The sequence below is a fragment of the Macaca nemestrina genome, chromosome X (assembly GCF_043159975.1).
Source record: "Macaca nemestrina isolate mMacNem1 chromosome X, mMacNem.hap1, whole genome shotgun sequence".
In the NCBI taxonomy this organism is placed as follows: domain Eukaryota; kingdom Metazoa; phylum Chordata; class Mammalia; order Primates; family Cercopithecidae; genus Macaca; species Macaca nemestrina.
Window position 1 is genome coordinate 47,144,968 of NC_092145.1, and position 19,283 is coordinate 47,164,250.

Here is a 19,283-nt window from a genome sequence, read left to right on the forward strand (position 1 = left end):
TATTAATATTTGACAGTGGCTTCCTGTGTGCCACTCACAGGAAACATATATGTGTAACATAAATAGTGGACTTCAACATCTTAATCCAAATGTTAGACATTTTAGGCATTACAGCAGATTAGTGGTAGAAGAAGAAGTACTTACCAGAGCTTACCATGAAAGGCAGGCCGTGGCCAGACCAATTCTTAATACACTAATGTTGGCTCCAGAAGGCCCCTTGGCTCCAGAAGACCAATTATCATGTGAGGCCATTAGCATGAGAGACTTGGGAAGGGCAAGAAAGGCACTTCTAATGCCAGGACAGCTCCCTGCACCTCTTCTTGGGCATTTTGTAGCATCTGTGGGCCTCCTCTGCCTTTATTTACTGCTGTCTTTCATTACAATGCCAGGTAATCCTGGAGACCCTGGTGTACCTGGCCTCCCAGGCCTTAAAGGAGATGAAGGCATCCAGGGCCTGCGTGGCCCGTCTGGTGTCGCTGGCTTGCCAGCATTATCAGGTAAAAAAAAAAAAAAAAAAACTAACCCATCTCCTGCGCAGATCAGTCCTCTATACACTGTGGTTCCTAACATTCCCTTCTGTACCTCTGGATTGGGGCACACACCTAGCCGAAGTCAAAGAAGAGGTAGACTATAGTCAGTAGGTTCCCGACTGCCAGCCCAAGGCTAATGTATGTGGGGGCTGGGTGAGCAGCTTTTGTTTTTGGCTTAAATAATGTATCATAGCTGGACAGGCAATCCTAGACTGTCACTGAGGTTTGCAGCAACAAGAGGGGTCCTGGGTTGAGTTGCTGGAGCTGTGTCACCCTCCTGTGGATGTGCCATCCCAGTTGATGCTTGCCAAGAGGGGCTAGCAAAAGCCCAGATGAAGATTTATACCCAGAACCTTGCTGTAGGATTCAGCCAGGTACTGAATGGTCCCAGGATCCTGTGGGTAACACTCTTGAACTAATCACATCCATATGTCATTCTATAGTGACATGTGGAAAAAGGCATGCCAGAGTCTGGGATGCAGTGATGCCCCAGATATAAAGCTCAACTTTTACTTTTAAAGTCACCAGTTTCTAAATTCCTTGGAGATGGGCTGCTGTGAGGATACCTATGGTTTTAAAGCAGTCACCTGGAAATGGTACAGCTGGCCCCAGCACCAAGTTGGGAAAAAATCAAGAAGTGAAAGGCTAGAGACCCAGATTTTCTTCTCAGGTTTGCCACGGAGAAATGCTGGGCCCCTGATCATGTTTCCTCTCTTCTTTGGGTCTCAGTTTCCCAAGAGATTAGGCTAATTGATCCCTAAGGATCCTTCTAACTCTGATGCAAGAGAAGGGCAAATGCTTCCCTAAATTCTTCCTTGGATTTGTTTCCAACATATGCCACAGATAGGAATACTCCAGAGAGTGGGGTGATATAATGAGCATTTGTGTGTGGGCTTATTTTTCCAGGTGTCCCAGGAGCCCTAGGGCCTCAGGGATTTCCAGGGCTGAAGGGGGACCAAGGAAACCCAGGCCGTACCACAATTGGAGCAGCTGGCCTCCCTGGCAGAGATGGTTTGCCAGGCCCACCAGGTCCACCAGGCCCACCTGGTAAGTTACTCATTTGTCTTTTGGTCTCAAGACTCAGATGTGATCCAGACTGCAGAACAGTCATGATTTTTGAGGGGGCATCTCACAGGTGAAACAGCTAAGCCAGGATACATGATAATTGCAGAGGGGCAGCCATGAAGGCCCCATCGTCCCTGAGTCAGATCCCTGCCTCTACCAGTTATTGATAACAGCAGAGTGTTCTCCATCAAGGAACAAGCAAACTAGGGCCTAATGCCTTCCAAGTTTTGTACCCATTCCCACTCCATCTTTCACTGTTCTCAGCCTTTAAGTCTGTTTTTTCAGCTCCTAAAGAAGCAGCGCTGGTTATTTTGAGCTTGCCCTGGTCCACAAGGCTCCAATGGGGTGGGCTGAGAGACTGAGAAAAAAAGAAGCCAAGCCTGGACCCTTGAGGTGGCTGCTAAAAGCCTACACAGGGCTTGTCCTTCTTAGATCTCCTACTTGAGTGTGAGATTCTAGATTCTGAGAGAAAAGCTGGAAATGCTGCCCAGAATGTTTCTTTGTACCTTAAAGCCCATATCCACTGCAGCTTGCACCTCTTTCCTCTTTTGTCCTAAGGGAGGTTTCTGGGGTAGACATTGGTACTGCTGAGTTTTAGAAGCTACCTTGTTCATTCCTCTAACCCCGCTGTCTAGTACAGTGCCTGGAACATAATGGACATTCCATAAATATTAGTAGAGTGAACTGAGCCAACAGAGGTCCTGTTGACTCCTTGCTGCAGATTTGGGGTCCCGGTCTTAAATTTTATTTTTTTGTCTCTGCTCTGGTTGTTGAGCCTCAAGGACTTGGGCCTTGGTGATTGAGCTGCTGTGGTGAGTCAGGGAAGTCATCAGGCTTATACAAGTTGCTAATCCTTTATCTGTTTTTTTACCCAAAGGTCCAGAATTTGAGGCCGAAACTCTACACAACAAAGAGCCAGGGTTCCCTGGTCTCCAAGGAGAACAAGGTCCAAAAGGAAACCCAGGCCTCAAAGGAATAAAAGGTGAGTTTATCCCCTTGAGTTTCTTGGTCCCCCAAACTCCTTAGAGAAGGCTTTATGGGGAATGAGAAAACCAACAGCCTGGGGAACCTAAACAGAAGCAATTGTGGATCTTGTTTGGGGCTTTGATTTTAGGATTGTTAGAAGTGCTATATTTGGGTCTCTAAGACTGAGGCTGGCAATGGAGGTCACACAGGACCAAGTTGTTCGCAGGCTTCTTTTTCTTTCTCCTCTACCTGCAGCCCAGGCTGTTAACCAGTGCATGCTGCTACCCCTCCCAGTTTGCAAGACCAAGGATGTAAGCCACTTATTACCTTCAGCCTTAAGCAAAGTGCTCTGAACAGGTCAAGACCTGGGACTCTGAAAAACCCAACTGGCTCCAGGAAAACAACCCTAGCCCCCACTGGTGTTGGAGAACTGATCAATGACCGCAGCTGCCTTTGGGTCATGTCCCCCTTCTATCACTTACTGTGAGGGGAAGATGCTCAAAGAAGTCAATTCATTATGGTTGTGGCCTAGGCCAGGGTGGAGGAAGAAGTGAAACTACTGACTGGAGAGGGGTTTTGGGATGGCCTAGGGTTCAGTTATTCAAGATCTCTAGGAATGAACTGCTTTCCTCAGGCTCAATCAGAGAAGTTCTAACTTACTCCTCTCCTTTCTCATTGCTCTGTCATAAAATGTCGTTACCTAAGTATATAGAGGCTGGTTAAGAAATGCCTGAAAGCTTATTCTCTACTATTCAGGTCCCAGGCAAACTATTTGATGGAAAAGGCCATTAAATTAACTTAGATGTTAATTTTGGCCCTTACCTAACTCACTACAAAGCTGGTGTATTTCTTGATACCATTCACAGTCCTAAAAAAGGGACATTTCTGATGCTCCCCATTCTGTATTTCCATGGAGCTGAAAGATTTTCTCTAAGTATGGAATAGTGATAGGGATTCTCAAACTTCATTATACATGAGAATCACCCAGGGGAGGTTATTAAAAATTAGATTATTTGGTCTGGCCTCCTGAGACTTAGTGATTAGGACTGAGATAGGGCCCAGCAAGCTGCCTTATAAGCAACCATCACAGGTGACTGATGCAGGATCACATTCAAGAAATACTAATCTGAAGAACAGACTATTCTCTTAAGAGTTTTAGGAATCATCAGTTTTCTAAAAGTAAGAAGGGGCCCTTCAGAATCTTAGGAAATTCAGGGTCACCGATGTTGGCACCAATTCTCATTTTCCAGACAATAAGCACGGAAGATATAGGGAGTTGGACCATAGTGCCAGTGACTCCTTGATACCTCTTCAAAGGTGCTTTGTTGAAATCCCTATCATTATTTATTTGGCATTTGTCTCAACGTGTACAAAAATATGTACACATTTGTGTCATGTGTACAAAAGTCAGGTGAAAAGACATTTTGGTAAAAAAAAAAAATCTTTGAGCGGCTTGAATTCCAGACTTTCCACTGGTTAGTATAGGTCAGTGGTTCTCAACTACGGCTATACTTTAGACTTACTGATGGCTGAGCCTCATCCCTGACTAACAAAATCTGAAACACTAACACAGACATACTCTGCTGGAGAGTGAACCAAGTTCATTTGAGTGTGTTCTCTGCAAGCCTTCAGATTGCCTCCATGGAGTTGTTCAAGTCACAAATAACCACTATCAATTTTTCATTCTTCTTTGAAAAAAAAATGACCTACTTCATTCTATGTTGTCTTTTTCTCCCAGGAGACTCAGGTTTCTGTGCTTGTGACGGTGGTGTTCCCAACACTGGACCACCCGGGGAACCAGGCCCACCTGGTCCACGGGGTCTCATAGGCCTTCCAGGCCTTAAAGGAGCCAGAGGAGATCGAGGCTCTGGGGGTGCACAGGGCCCAGCAGGGGCTCCAGTAAGTCTTGCCAAACTTTGACCCTGAGGATGCAATGGAATCTTTCCAGTGCCCTTCAATCCCCCCAATTACTTTTCTAAAGTGCATACAAGAGAGGTGGGATTAAAACAAAGTTTTGGGGTTTTGATCTACAACAGGAAGTCTAACTATAGAGTCTCTTAAAGTCCTTTCTGCTTTAACCTACCTATTTTCCCTTCTCTCTTTCCCCACTTTCTTCCTTCCACAACATTGTTTACCTTTGCCTAGCAATGTGCTGGCCCATGAAGATAAAATAGGAATTAAGGTGAGGTTTCCATCTTCAAAGATTTCAAAATTTACAAAAGGTGCAGAGATAAATGGGCAACTGTTATTCAAGATGACAACATAATCAGTGTCTATAACAGTGCCAAGGTTCTGCTCTAAGTCATAATGCTAAGTGCCAGAATTCTATGAAGTCTGCACCTTCTGACTCCTCCCTCTTCTCTCTTTGTCAGGGCTTAGTTGGGTCTCCGGGTCCTTCAGGACCCAAAGGAAAGAAGGGGGAACCAATTCTCAGTACAATCTCAGGAATGCCAGGGGATCGGGGTGATTCTGGCTCCCAGGGCTTCCCTGGTGTAATAGGAAAACCAGGCAACGATGGAGTACCAGGTCTACCAGGTCTGCCAGGACTTCCGGTAAGTTGATCGTTCCTGGGTGATTAGCTCTACAGATCTTTACACCTGACTTTGTTGGGGGGTCTGATGGCCACTGGACCATGAAACAGGGAAGAACAGAGTCTAGAGTACCTTGTCCCGCCTCTGCCACTGAAACTTTTTGCTTTTTGCTTTTCCTTTATGTAAAGTGGGAGTCATTTTCTCAGAATGGATCATTGTCTCATTTGATAAATGCTAGTAACACCTGACCATATGACTTAAAAATACTTCAGCTTCTCAGCAACTTTTCTCCTCAAGTAATCTAGCCACTTTCTGTGATCTCTAGGGTTGTTATTATCCTGCTCATTTCTTGCCCTGTCTCCTCACCCCTATCCAGAAACTTTTGCGTTGTTAGATCATCCAGAGGAGACAAGATTCATATCCACTAACTAAAGTCAAAGGAGACGGATTGATAAACTATGATGATGATAGAGAATTTTAACAAAACACAAAGCATTGGTCACACTGGCTACCTCTTTCTTGTAGTCAGAGGACTGTCCAGATAAATCTCTGAGTTGAATTTTCATTCTTTTTTTTATGTGTTGTCTAGGGTGATGGTGGGCAGGGCTTCCCAGGTGAAAAGGGGTTACCTGGACTTCCTGGTGAAAAAGGCCATCCTGGTCCACCTGGCCTCCCGGGAATTGGGTTACCAGGACTGCCTGGACCCCGTGGGCTTCCTGGAGATAAAGGCAAGGATGGATTACCGGGACAACAAGGCCCTCCTGGATCTAAGGGTGAGTCATGGAATCAGATGGCTTTGGACTTGGAAATTTGACCCCTTGTAGAGTGGATATGACCCAGGTGCATGAAATGTATCATAAGAAGAGACTTGTCTCACTATAATCAGTACTTTTAACCCCCTGAGGGATTTGCATGTGAAAAAAAGTATTATGATTGTATTGTGGTAAGCTTAGGGGACAGAATAATACAGATTTCCACTCTACTCAGTGAAGGACTTCCTACCAAAGCAGTCTGAAAATGTAACAGAGCTACCAAGGGAGGTTATGAGCTCATAATCCCTGGAAGAGTTCAAGAAGAAGATGGATGACCACTTATTGCAAATGTCATCAAAGCAATGGGTGGGAGATTGGACAAGGTGCCCTCTAAATTGTGTGGTAATATCATCAGCTGGGAAAAACCTTTCCTCAACTCATGGAATCTCAGATTGGGCAGAAATCTAGTTGCATATAGTCTAATCCCCATTTTATCCCTTAACTCCTTCCTCTTTATATAACTTCTTTTTCTACTTGAATTTTAGGAATCATGTGTAACAGTCCTGCTTATGGTTTATGAAGGTGCTATGCTAATAACTAGTCTACAATACAGCCAGAACAGCTGTTCATCCCAACTTCTGGGTTTCCGCAACTTCTATGGTTCCATCAGTGACACCACACTTATAATAATCTGAAGTTTAAAATTTTGAGATTATCTCTTATTTCCTTTGCAATTCCTCTTATATTCTTTCCTTCTCTTCTTGCTACTAAACTCTCATTATGTCATGCCTAGGTTTTCAAATACCTATATGCTTGTTGGAATAAGTGGGTGGTTGGATGGATGGATGGATAAGTGAGTGAATGACAACAACTTCCTAAGTAGTTTTTACATTCAATTCTATTATGAACACTGCAGCCAATCTGTAAAGTGCCAATATCATCATGTAACTCCCCTAGTTCAAAGCCACATATGGTACCAATTGAATAGAGATCATATAATGTCCAAACTCCTCAACCTGGAATTCAGAAGTCTCCAAACATGGATACAACCAACCTTTTCAACCTTATATAATGCTCTTAATTGAAACAAAAAAACTAAGATACCAGTCTTCTTCACTGTACCCAAACACAATGTGTTCACTTCCAGCTTCAAGATTTTGCCGTGTTGCCTTTTTCTGGAGTGCTCTTCCTCTTTGTGTAGTCATATCATATTCCTCTTTCAGGGTTCAAGATAAACCCCACTTCTTCCACTAAGCTTTCCCTTGGCCTCCATAGTATGTCATTGCTACTTAAATTATATATCTCCTTCCATTAATGCTTTTACTTTCCCCAACTGCATTGTAAGTCTCTTGATACTAGGGATGGTAATACTTCTTAGAGTCTCTTTACATGCCTAGCATAGTGCAGTGTTCCATAGGAGACTAATATTTATTTGCAGAAGAAAGAGCCTTCCCAATAACCAAGGGGCTATTTCTTAAACATATTTCTCCTGTTTCCACCTTATCGTCTTGAAGAATTACAATAAAAGAAGACAGGATACCAGGTCTTTCAAAATTTTATTTATTTCAAAATCTATTTTTGTGATTCGGTGTAATAATGTTGATGGTACAGGTTAAAACTTGGTAATTCAAGATTCTTAAAACCGAGTCAATATTTCATTTAACAAATTAATTATTGTGAAGGTTGTAAGGATGTTTTCTTTTTTTTTTTTTTTTTTTTTTTAGATGAAGTCTCACTCTCACCCAGGCTGGAGTGCAGTGGCATGATGTTGGCTCACTGCAACCTCTGCCTCCTGGGTTCAAGCGATTCTCCCGCCTCAGCCTCCTGAGTAGCTGGGATTACAGGCACCCTCTACCACACCTGGGTAATTTTTGTATTTTCAGTAAAGACACGCTTTCACTATGTTGGCCAGGCTGGTTTCAAATTCCTGACCTCAAGTGATCCATGTGCCTCAGCCTCCCAAAATGCTGGGATTACAGATGTGAACCTCTGCTCCTGGCCATAAGGATTTATCAAATAAAATCATTCTGCCTGTTGGAAGTCCTAGTGTTAGCTATAGCTTTGCTTCTAGCTCTGTTCCCAGAGACATTACTCATGGTCATCCTACTGCTCCTCCCCTAATTGGGTCTTCACTGTAGATTAAACCATTTTGCAAGCAACAAGGTTTTAAACTGAGTTATAATAACATAACACTTATAAACTTACACACTTCCAAGTCTTCTGGCTATTATCAACATTTTAACTATTTGAGAACCTGCTGAGTGAACAGAAGGAAGCTTGCAGGATCATTTGTATCCCAAATATCACTAGTCCCTGGACACAGAAAGTTCTTAGGAATATGATATGGTAAGCTATAGCCTGGGAGATGCCTTATGCAGAAAATGTTTGTCTTATTCCATTTTCTGTTGCTACAACAGGATATCTGAGACTGGGTAATTTACAAAGAAAAGAGGTTTATATAGCTCATGATTCTGAAGGCCAGAAAGTCCAAGATTGGGCAGCCCATCAGTTGAGGGCCTTGTGCTTCTTCAGCTCATTGTGGAAAGCAGAAGAGTACATGCAAAAGAGTCCAAACACTAAAAGCAACCTTGCTTTATAACAGCCTGCTCCTGTGGGAACGAATCCATTCCCTTGAGAAATAATCCAGTCTCCCGAGAAAGAGATTAACCCACCTAACAACCTAATTACCTCTCAGAAGCACCACCTCCCAACACAGCCACTCTGGAAACCAAGTCTCAACATGAGTTTTGGTGGAGACAAATCATATTCAAACCATAACCATGTCCTTCTTGCAGTATGAAAAGTTTCAAGAAATTACTTTAATAAAGAGCATTAGCTTTCTTTTCTATGACAACCAAATATAATTCTTCAAACTTACCTTTTTTTCTGCACAGTTTTAAAAACAAATAACCCGGTGGTCCCCAAACATTTGCATTGTAGCCATTTCTGTTGCTAGAAAAAAAATTAAGATGCTATTCCTGAATGTGCCCACTCCAATCAATGGTAGCCCAGACTAGGACAGCTGCATTGCCAGGAAAGAGGATGTAATCATCAGAAGCCTTTCAGCCTACTAGTGTGAATTATTAAAAACTCTGGGCAAGCAGACAACTGGCTGTTTCCAAAGAGGCTCTGTTCCAGATGCTTATAGTAATCAATCACCCTGGTTATTACTGAACTGTGGTGACTGTGTGCTTGATCTCATGTGGGTGCCAGTGCTCTCCACTCAGTTCAGACAGGGGATTTTGTTGGTGGGCATATCTGGGCTGCTGAGAAGACTTCCCTTGGGCCTCAAGGAACTTCTGTCCCGGTTTAATTTTTTTCTTCACTTGATTGCTCTAGGTGACTGCTGCTGCAGAGAGAAGGTTGGTAAAGGAGACTTAGACACAGAGAGAGGTGAGAGCTAGCTAGGTCTACAAGCTCTCAGACACCGGTCTTAGCCAAACATCCCTTTTTTGTTTACCTTTGTCTCAGATAGTCACGATGGCCTGAGCACCACACTGGATGCCCTGTTTGGGGAGCAGGGAGCCTAAGGCTGGGATGCAAAGGCTGACACCAACACTGCTTCAGAGGCTCCTTAGCACATACCTCTTACAGCAGGCAGTACGGGATTGAGTGGGCATGCAGTCTCTGAGAGGGGCTGATTTCCTTCACCATGCATGTCGATGGCTTGGCTGACCTCCATCTTAAGCAAATTCATTTTCTGAACTTTACTGGGGCCATAATCTGCCTTGAGAGGTACCTGAAAGGATCCACACATGTCTGAACTTTACTCATTGGGCCCAGAACAAATTGAGATGTTAGAATCTTGGGAACCAGAGACTCTTTTTATTCTGAAAATGGATTTGGGCATTAATGGGAAAAATTGTGAATAAGTAGCTCATTTGTTGCAATTACTAAACAGAACATGGGTAGAGCAGATTTCTGCTTTGTTGAGAAGGCTCCGAATTCAGGAATGTAAAGTAGAAGACAGTATAAAGGAAAAGAGCCAGATACCAGTATGACTTGAAGTCCTTCCGTCTCACCATTTTGAACCTCTGCTTACAATACACAAGTGTGGTGTGGCACACAGGTGTGAGACAAAATTATTGAGAGAAATATGCCATTGATTTCCTCTGGTTTCTAACCATCTTTCCTTTGACCATTATTTTTCTCATCCTGGAACCTTTCCAGATGCCTGTCCTCAGCTTCATCTTCTAAAGGCTTTGTTTTTATCTGGCTGTCACAGATGAAAAGAAGCAATTAGATCAGTCTGATAAATTAAGGATGAATGGCTTAATATTTGGACCCAGCCCAGGGATATTTTTATTTTACTAAGTTTGTTTCCTAAGACATAAAACAATGGAACTGTCATGTTAGAGTTTGACACATTAGAGCCAATGGGCTATTGAGATTGTTGAGGGCAGGAGAGTCTTTTGCAGGATCCCTCTCATGACACACCCTCTGGAGGAAATTCTTCAGCCTAACTCAAAGAGCTAAGCACAAGGTTGAAAACCCCCTCCCAGTGAAGCATCTCACCACAAAGTGCTGGCCTGTAGAGCATATTTCCATAGGGGAAATAACTATCAGAAATAGCTCTGTCATCTTGATGTCTGGTAGGATGGAGGTGGGTTTGACCACCTACGGAGGAGGATCCAGGCCTACAGCCATCTGTTCACCTCTGGAAATATGACTATAGAAACCTGAAGTCTGGAAGGCAGAAAGTGCTACCCAGACTACAAGCAGTGTCACTAACCTGGCGATGGCCTTGCAGGAGCTCCACTGAGTACTCATTCTTACATAAGATAATAGTTCAAGATAATAAGAACTATTATTAATTGAGCATGTACCAGAGTGCTAGACACTGTGCTAAGTGCTAGTAGCACAGTTTCATGTAATCCTCACAAACACCATATGAGAAAAAGTAGAAGTAGTTCCCATTTTGCCATGAGGCTCAGAGAGGTTTAAGTATCTTGTTCATGCAGCTGGTTAGCAGCAGAACTAGGATACCAGCTAAGGTCTGTGGCTTCAGAGTCCAACTTGTTAACCAATACATTATACTGTTCAATTCCCAATCTTGATTTAGGAAAATAGAAGTGGGATCAGGGGAGGAAAGCCAGTGAGTTCAGTAAGCAGTTTGAATCATAGGCTGTGTACATATTTTTCAGAAATGTAATTTGTGATTTAAATACAGGCAAAAGCTATAGATGTTTATTAAAACTGTTGACTCTGTAGTTTAAAGCAGACCTTGGGGGATTGTTTTAATGAATAGGCAAGACTTATATAATTAGCATATCAATTGTTTGTAAATGGCACTTGAGGGAGCCCGCAAACAATTTGTTCACCAGTATTTTATTAAACCTCCCCTCTGTGATCTTATAGACTCTTTTTATTTGCATTATGAATGGGCAAGGGAGAATTTGCTAGGGGAAGGGCTATGCATGCCAATTTTGACATCTTGAATGTTGAAATTGCTACTTTTTCTCTTTGAGTGCAGAGTTGACAGTTTCAAATAAGGAGCTGAGGAAAGGGTCACCACTTGCCTGTCATGGACAAGAAAGCGGTCTTAAGTGTTTGCATAGTACAGACATACTGGTACATTTGAGCAAAGACAATCAATAGGTTTCAGTAGATCCCAAATGAAGTGCATCAAAAGAACCCAGTGGTTTGGGGAAAACCTCATTCCAAAGAAAGGGTAAACGTGAGAACTTGAGGGATCTTGGCTTCAAACCCTCCAATCTAGTCATATAAGCATAATGCACCCTTAGGACTAACCCCCAACACCCATCCTAGGGAGAGGCTCTATCTGTGGGCAGGGTGAGTAGGCAATTGCTGTTTGCTGCTGTTCCTGCACAGGCAATCTCTAAGAAACCTTGTTAGGCAACATCTGCTGCATAGGTGACTGTTTGCCCACTGGGCCTCAGTGGTTTGATAAGTGATATCCTAGCATTTGGACACTAGGAGCATTCTCATCTGTAAGCAATTGTACTGGGTGTAACTCCCCAGAGCTAATGACGCCAAGGTTTTCCTATGTGGGCTCCCAGCTGCTGAGTGGAAAGAACTTGGCTGTCCCATTAAATGGAATAGAAGTAAAGGAGCGTACTAGGGAGAAATCTTCCCTGACTCAGTGGGTTCACTGAATGCATACGTGTTACCATTTACAGGAATCACCCTGCCGTGTATTATTCCTGGGTCATACAGTCCATCAGGATTTCCAGGCACTCCCGGATTCCCAGGTATGGAATGAGGCCAGAGAAAGCCACTAAACACTCTCGTAAGGGCCATGAGGCAAAGGAAGCAGAGGATAGCCCAGTAGTATTTGGGGATCCACATTCCTCCTGAGGGCAGCCTTGAGGATTGAGGAAACAGGATGGCTGCTGGAGAGGGCAGTGTGGGGAGGTGAGACGAGGAGAGGCTCTCCAAGATACTGGGATTCGTGACTGAACATCACAAATCATACCCAGCACACTGACTTTCCTTTCCCCTCACCGCTTACATTTGGGTTTTCAGGCCCTAAAGGGTCCCGAGGCCTCCCTGGGACCCCAGGCCAGCCTGGATCAAGTGGAAATAAAGGAAAGCCAGGGAGTCCAGGATTGGTTCATCTTCCTGAATTACCAGGTAAGAAAAGGAGTGTCTCCTCACCTGCTTCTTTGTGTGTGTGTGTGTGTGTGTGTGTGTGTGTGTGTGTGTGTGTGTGTTTGGGTTGTGGTAGCCCTCTGCCAATTACAGGAAGTCAAGTTTGCTCTCTGGTGTAGGTAGGATGGTTTAATTTTATACCCTGGCAAGACACAGCACACAGCCATAGAAGGACAGCATATTAGAGCAATAAGGACCATTCAAAATCAGCTGGGGCAACCCCTTAACTTTCAGATGAGTGAACTGAGGCCCAGATGGGAAATGACTTGTCTGAGATCACTAAACCACTAATGACAGAGGTGTAACTCTGCCAGGTTGTCTGTCTGCCAGTTCTATGAGTTTCCTGGATCAACTCCTTAAGGGTCAGTGAAAAAGACTGAGATCAGTCAGAGGGAAGCTGTCCATTTCTATCCCTTTTCTCACACTCTCTTGTTCCAACTTGAGCTTCATGATTCTTCACTGTACCAGTGGTCCTCAAACTGTACTCCATGGGCCAGCATTAGCATCACCTAGGAACTTGATGGAAATGCAAATTATCCACCTCTCCACAGGATCTGCTGATCATAACCTCTGGGGATGGGCCTGGTAATCTGTGTGTTATCCCAGATGATTGTGATGATCGCTCAGGTTTGAGAACCACAACTGCTGTAGGGCTCGGGGCTCATCTTGGACCATGTGCTCCAGGGTCCCCTCCACTACCCTCTCCCCACCCAAGAAGAGGGAGGCACGACAGCAGAAGCTAGAGAACTCCAGAAGGGGTTGAGCTTTTCTCAGGATGCTATGGGGTGGCGTGTGTTCTTCGACAACTATACGACCCTCAGAAACAGGTTGTGGACCTCCACTCACAGCCCCAACTCCCAGAACTAGAACCTCCTCCAGGTCACAGGGCCCAGTCCCTGCCTCTGCACAAGGCCTCGCAGGAACACAGACTCCTGACCTTCAAGAGAAGTCACATATATTATTAATATGTTAACTTTCATATTAGAAAAATCTGTCTCAGATTTCTGTACCCAGACAAATTGCTTCTAAACAGCCATGGTCTTTTATGTTCATCTTTTTACATTTAGGATTTCCTGGACCTCGTGGGGAGAAGGGCTTGCCTGGGTTTCCTGGGCTCCCTGGAAAAGATGGCTTGCCTGGGACGATTGGCAGTCCAGGTTTACCTGGTTCCAAGGGAGCCACTGGTGACATCTTTGGTGCTGAAAATGGTGCTCCGGGGGAACAAGGCCTACAAGGATTAACAGGCGACAAAGGACTTCTTGGAGACTCTGGCCTTCCAGGACTCAAGGGTGACTCTTTTTGCCCCAATTATTGAACAATCTACAGAAAGCCTTATATTAATTTGTATACTTCCATGAATACTTGCATGAATCTGGGGTGATGGTTTAATTAAGGGGTTAAAATGAAATATTTTATTCTGTCCCTTCCTTTTGTGAAATTTTCCTTAAATGGCCTGAGCCAACTTTACTGTCTTAGTAATTCCAAAAGCGACCATAACTAATAGTCAAATTTCTGGCAAAGACTGGCTTACGGCTGGGAATAGCAACAAGGCTGGAGCTGAGAAGACAGTGGCACCTGGGATGTGTCCTGGAAGTTGGTTTGCTGACCCACTCACTGCTATCTCTCCAAGCTGTGATCATTTGCCCTTCTCTTTTATCAGGTGTGTACGGGAAGCCTGGCTTGCTAGGCCCCAAAGGTGAGCGGGGCAGCCCTGGAACACCAGGACCGGTGGGACAGCCAGGCACCCCAGGATCTAGTGGTCCGTATGGCATCAAGGGCAAATCTGGGCTACCAGGAGCACCAGGCTTTCCAGGCACCTCAGGTAGGTCCTTCAGAGGAGGAGTCCCACCTTGACAGACTTCAGCTAGGCCCTGGGCCCAGATGCGCTGGGGTGGGGGGGCAATAGCCATAATGAGACATGGTCAGAATTTAGAATGAGACTTGACTTTCCTAAGCTCTCAAGTTTCAAATCTCAAGTCACCTTTCTAGTACCAAGCAGGACAGATTGCTGCAGGTTAACTTCCAAACTATTGCCACAAATCTTTCCCCTCCCCCGGCCTCCTCCATGGCCTCATGCCCGGTTTTCAGGTTTCAACTCTCCTGACCTCCCCAGTTAGAGAAGCCACCCTCATCGTTGAGGGCGTCTAGTCCATTTCTACTGCCTTCACTGGGGCTGTGAGCAGCCTGCTTTTGGTTGGGGAGAAACTCGAGCAGTGTGACCACACCGGCAGCCTGCCTCTCAGGCGAGTGTGCCTCCAAGGACCCACGGCCAAGCGTCTTTTACTCAGCATTGGGGCCTGACACTTCCTGCTTCCAGACTTGTGTTTACAGCTTTGCCTTTTTCTTGCACCACCCTCCACAACCTGCTTCGGTAACTGCCCCATTCCCAACAGCCCCTTACTCCTGGCCTAGTGACTGAAGTTGAGTTATTTGCAGAGCCATTAATGTCCTTTTTATTCCCTTTGTCTCTCTGTGTTTCTGAGATCTTCACATAGGCTGCCTCAGTGAGAAAACACAGCACACAAGCTCACAGACTAACACCCCCACTGGCTCTGCCCCTCAGGAATGTATCTGATTATACACTATAACAGAGCCTTGCTTACAAGGCCAGGGATCCCCGAGCTCCTGCTGTGGGGTTGGCTTCCATTGAATTTTTCCCTTGTTGTGGAGTCCCCTTCACAGCCTCCCATTTGAATCCTGGGGCTTGCAGCTACTTGATGCTTTTCAATCCATAGAAAGCCAAGTCAGCCATTCATTTGGGTCCTTGGGGACCCAAATACCTCTGTCGTCATTGATTTAATCCTTTCGTTTTTTAATTTCCTTGCTTTGTACCTGAACATTCCACTTTGGCAGCAGCTCAGGAGGTTAATCCCATTGACCAACTTTAAAGCATGGTGAAAGACGTCTCAGAATACCTAGGAGACCAAATGGGCCTTGTGGGTTTCTACAGTACTTGGCACTAGGGGGTCTTTCAACCTTAATGCCAAAGAACTGGCTGACTTAACTGATTGCTTGAGGGATTAAAAGGGCAGCCCTGTATCCAAGGCTCCCTGGGAGGCTGAAACAACAGCTCAGCTTTAACCTCTACTTCACCGATTGGCTAAGGAAACAGCCATTGTAGTGTGATTCAGACTGGAAGTACCAGGAAACTGGAGCCTACTTGCCACCCTGGCTTCCTAGAGCTCCATTCAGGGGCTAAAGTGTAAACCACATTCACAAAGGGACAAAAAGTTATAATCAGAAGGGGTTTGCTCTCCCTGCCAGCTACTGTGCCACGCTGGAAGTAATAGCCATTGCTGTGGCACTCTGGGTAGTAGACACTAACACTTCAGCCAACTGAGAACTCTGCCTGTTAGCAGTTTGCATGTGCTGGTGTTAAAGGGCCATTTACAAAACCTAACAAACCAAACCAATCAGAAGCTATGATATAGGCAGTGACCCAGATCTGGCCAGAGCCTCACTTGACAGCTGTCCTGTGTTCTCTCCTGTGCTGATTCAGGGCATCCTGGAAAGAAAGGAACAAGAGGCGAGAAAGGCCCTCCTGGATCAATTGTAAAGAAAGGGCTGCCAGGGCTAAAAGGCCTTCCTGGAAATCCAGGCCTAATAGGGCTGAAAGGAAGCCCAGGCTCTCCAGGGGTCGCTGGGTTGCCAGCCCTCTCTGGACCCAAGGGTAAGTGAAGTGATCAGTGAAGCTAAAAAGGAGCATTTCAGCTGCCCAGCTTGCTCCTTCCTCTCTGCCTAGGAATGGGAAATGGGGAGGGAGTTGAACAGGGCTTTTGTGTCAAGATAGTTGGACAAGGCTAGTGCTAAAGGGGGACCTCTGGTCAAGGTGAGTCACCCTCACTGCCTGCTGGGTGGAACACTAGACTGAGTATCATGGTCAGCAAAGCCCTGGGCAGTACCAGCCACACTGGGTTTACTCATTTGCATAGTCCTACCATGGAGGCTGAGAGCATGGAGGCTATCAAGGTTGATACCTTGATAGCCATTGGTAGTTGTAAAAGTGGTATCTCCATTTAAAACCAGAGAAAGTGAGTGGTTTAAGGTCACACAACTGGTTAGCAGCAGAACCAGGCTAAAGCTCATCTCCTTGCCTCCTGGCCCTAGGCTTTTTTTTTTTTTTTTTTTTTTTTTTTTTTTCTGTGTCACACATGAGCTGTAACTTGGTGAATCATAAGAGAGGGGCCCACTTTTTTTTTTTTTTTTTTTTTTTAAGAGTTTTGCTCTTTCGAGTGAAGTGGCATGATCTCGACTCACTGCAACCTCTGCCCCCCAGGTTGAAGCGATTCTCCTGCCTCAGCCTCCCAAGTAGCTGGGATTATAGGCGCCTGCTACCATGCCCAGCTAATTTTTGTGTTTTTAGTAGAGATGGGGTTTTGCCATGTTGGCCAGGCTGGTCTGGAACCCCTGACCACAGGTGATCCACCCGCCTTGGCCTCCCAAAGTGCTAGGATTACAGTGTGAGCCACCATGCCCAGCTGAGAGGGGCCCACTTCTTTCCTTTGTATTGTGTAGTGCTATGTCCTTATTCAGGAAGGTAGTATAATATGTAATAAATAAGAGTTTGGTAATGACTAAGACTTTGGAATTAGAGAAACCTGGGTTTGAATTCCTTCTCTGCAACTTCCTTGCTGTGTGACTTTGGGCAAGTTACTCAACCTCTCTGAGCCTCCATTTCCTTGTATGTAAAATGGGAGTAATAATAAAGGTTCTTGTTTTTCAACAGGAGAGAAGGGGTCTGTTGGATTCGTAGGTTTTCCAGGAATACCAGGTCTGCCTGGTATTCCTGGAACAAGAGGATTAAAGGGAATTCCAGGATCAACCGGAAAAATGGGACCATCTGGACACGCTGGCACTCCTGGTGAAAAGGGTGAGCTGGGGAATTGAATTCTGGAACTGCTGCCCATGCTTTTCAATATATATATTTTGTTTGTTGACTTGGTCATTCCTGAGGTTTGTACCAAATCTATGTAAGATAATAAAATTTTGGGCTTCTGAATTAAGTCATTTTAAACCAAAAGACTTGATCGCCTCTGAGTTCACACTGCATGTTAGAGGCCATGTGTGCCCATTCCCAGAAGACCAGTGGAGGAGGGTTTTGAGGAGAGTCTAAAGTTGCTGACGGACTTGGGATTTGTAGAAGAGGACATACACAGAAATGTGAAGTTGGGGGAATAAGGGTGGGGAATAAGATGGAAAGGCCCCAAAACAGGGCTGTGGTGGTATGGGAAGAAATGATGTGAAAGGTCAGCCTTTGCCTGACCCTGCATCTAAGCTCTCTTTCTCACGCTGATCTCCATCCCTGCAGGAGACAGAGGCAATCCGGGGCCAGTCGGAATACCTGGTCCAAGACGTCCAATGTCAAACCTTTGGCTCAAAGGAGACAAAGGCTCTCAAGGCTCAGCCGGATCCGATGGATTTCCAGGGCCAAGAGGTGCTGGGGCAGGGGATGGATAGGAGAAATGCTCAAGAAAGGCTTCATAACCAAACTGGGCTTCCTTCCTGAGCAAAGGCCCTGAAGTAAAGCCCCCCATCCCCAACCCCAGAGCAGCAGTGTGGCTGGCAGCAAGGAGTCCAGGAAGGCTGCCTTCCCTGGGCCTGAAGGCTGCCTGGACTTTGAGACTGCTATTTGTCATTGCCACTGTAGAACTGAGGTTTTCAACCACAGGCAGTGGTACCCCTGGAGGAGCCTGAGCACTGTGCTGCTTTCCCAGTGTTATGGCAGAAGCGACCCTGTCGATGCCCCGTAAGAGTAAAGCATCTCTTCCCATTTCACCTTCACCTCTGAGCTAACTGCTCCCTGAGCCTACACTTGGCCTGTGACCTGGGGCACCTGAATCTTGGTGAGCCGGGTTTTTCTTGCCCAGTATCTTTTTCCAAGTCTTTTTATTTCTTTTACAGGTGACAAAGGAGAGGCTGGTCAACCTGGGCCACCAGGCCTGCCTGGAGCTCCTGGCCTCCCAGGCACTATCAAAGGAGTTAGTGGAAAGCCAGGTCCCCCTGGCTTCATGGGAATCCGGGGCTTACCTGGCCTGAAGGGGTCCTCTGGGATAACAGGTTTCCCAGGAATGCCAGGAGAAAGTGTAAGTGTGACCAGATCTTTGTCTTTATACTAGGAAAGGCCCCCCATCTCAGGGGGATATACCCTCACTGCACACCTCTCTGATCCCAGCTTCCTTCTCAGCCCCTTCTCCCAGGACATCCTCAGAGAGAGCTCTCTCCTTGAGTTTGACAGGTCTTCCCACCCTTTCCTGAACATGTCCTCCTCTGTTCTTTTGTCACATCTCCCTGACATGGCAGAGCCTTCTCCTGCCTTTACAATTATCCAATATCTGCCTGCCTTCAGTCCCCAGCCCAGGCACCTTCTCCTCCAAGAGTCCCCGAGCTCCCACCGTGCTGCCACTCTATACTTATCACTGCTGACATCAATTCTAATTGCTTCTCTGTGTGTCTGACTTCCTCAATGAGATTGTTAGGGCTTGAGAACAAGAACTACCTTATATGCTTTTTCCTCTGCACCCCACTGCCAGCATTTCATGTTGAGCCTGACACATTGTAAGAATTCGTAAAAACTTCTTGATGTTTTGCTAGAAAGGTCTTTGAAGCTCCACAAGGTGCAACAACTAGTAAAGAATCAAGTCCAGCTTATCTGGGCTCTTCCAAGGCAAGGTGGAAGAGGTGGCTTAGCAATGAGACCAACCTGCATTTGCACCTCAGCTCCATTGCTCATTAGCTCTGTGATGTTGTGCACACTGTTTACCTTAACCTAAACCTCACTTTCCTCATCTGTAAAAATTGGGAATAATATTTAAATAGCCTTCAGACAG

General features: G+C 45.4%; 1 protein-coding gene across 7 annotated transcripts in view; it reads left to right on the plus strand.

Moving 5' to 3' along the window:
• Window positions 1-19,283, plus strand: part of LOC105490453 (collagen type IV alpha 6 chain) — a 312,047-nt gene that overhangs the window by 256,749 nt on the left and 36,015 nt on the right. For 6 of the 7 annotated variants that reach the window (XM_011756089.2, XM_011756095.3, XM_011756092.2 and 3 more), the window contains exons 18-31: window positions 390-497; window positions 1,437-1,577; window positions 2,473-2,577; window positions 4,300-4,460; window positions 4,934-5,113; window positions 5,682-5,865; window positions 11,985-12,056; window positions 12,331-12,438; window positions 13,524-13,745; window positions 14,117-14,278; window positions 15,956-16,126; window positions 17,183-17,326; window positions 17,765-17,890; window positions 18,358-18,539. In XM_011756089.2, coding sequence (XP_011754391.1) covers window positions 390-497; window positions 1,437-1,577; window positions 2,473-2,577; window positions 4,300-4,460; window positions 4,934-5,113; window positions 5,682-5,865; window positions 11,985-12,056; window positions 12,331-12,438; window positions 13,524-13,745; window positions 14,117-14,278; window positions 15,956-16,126; window positions 17,183-17,326; window positions 17,765-17,890; window positions 18,358-18,539 — 2,066 coding nt within the window. Of the gene's footprint in view, window positions 1-389; window positions 498-1,436; window positions 1,578-2,472; window positions 2,578-4,299; window positions 4,461-4,933; window positions 5,114-5,681; window positions 5,866-9,183; window positions 9,238-11,984; window positions 12,057-12,330; window positions 12,439-13,523; window positions 13,746-14,116; window positions 14,279-15,955; window positions 16,127-17,182; window positions 17,327-17,764; window positions 17,891-18,357; window positions 18,540-19,283 lie in introns of all 7 variants that reach the window. The other variant, XM_071088636.1, reaches the window with a different exon arrangement.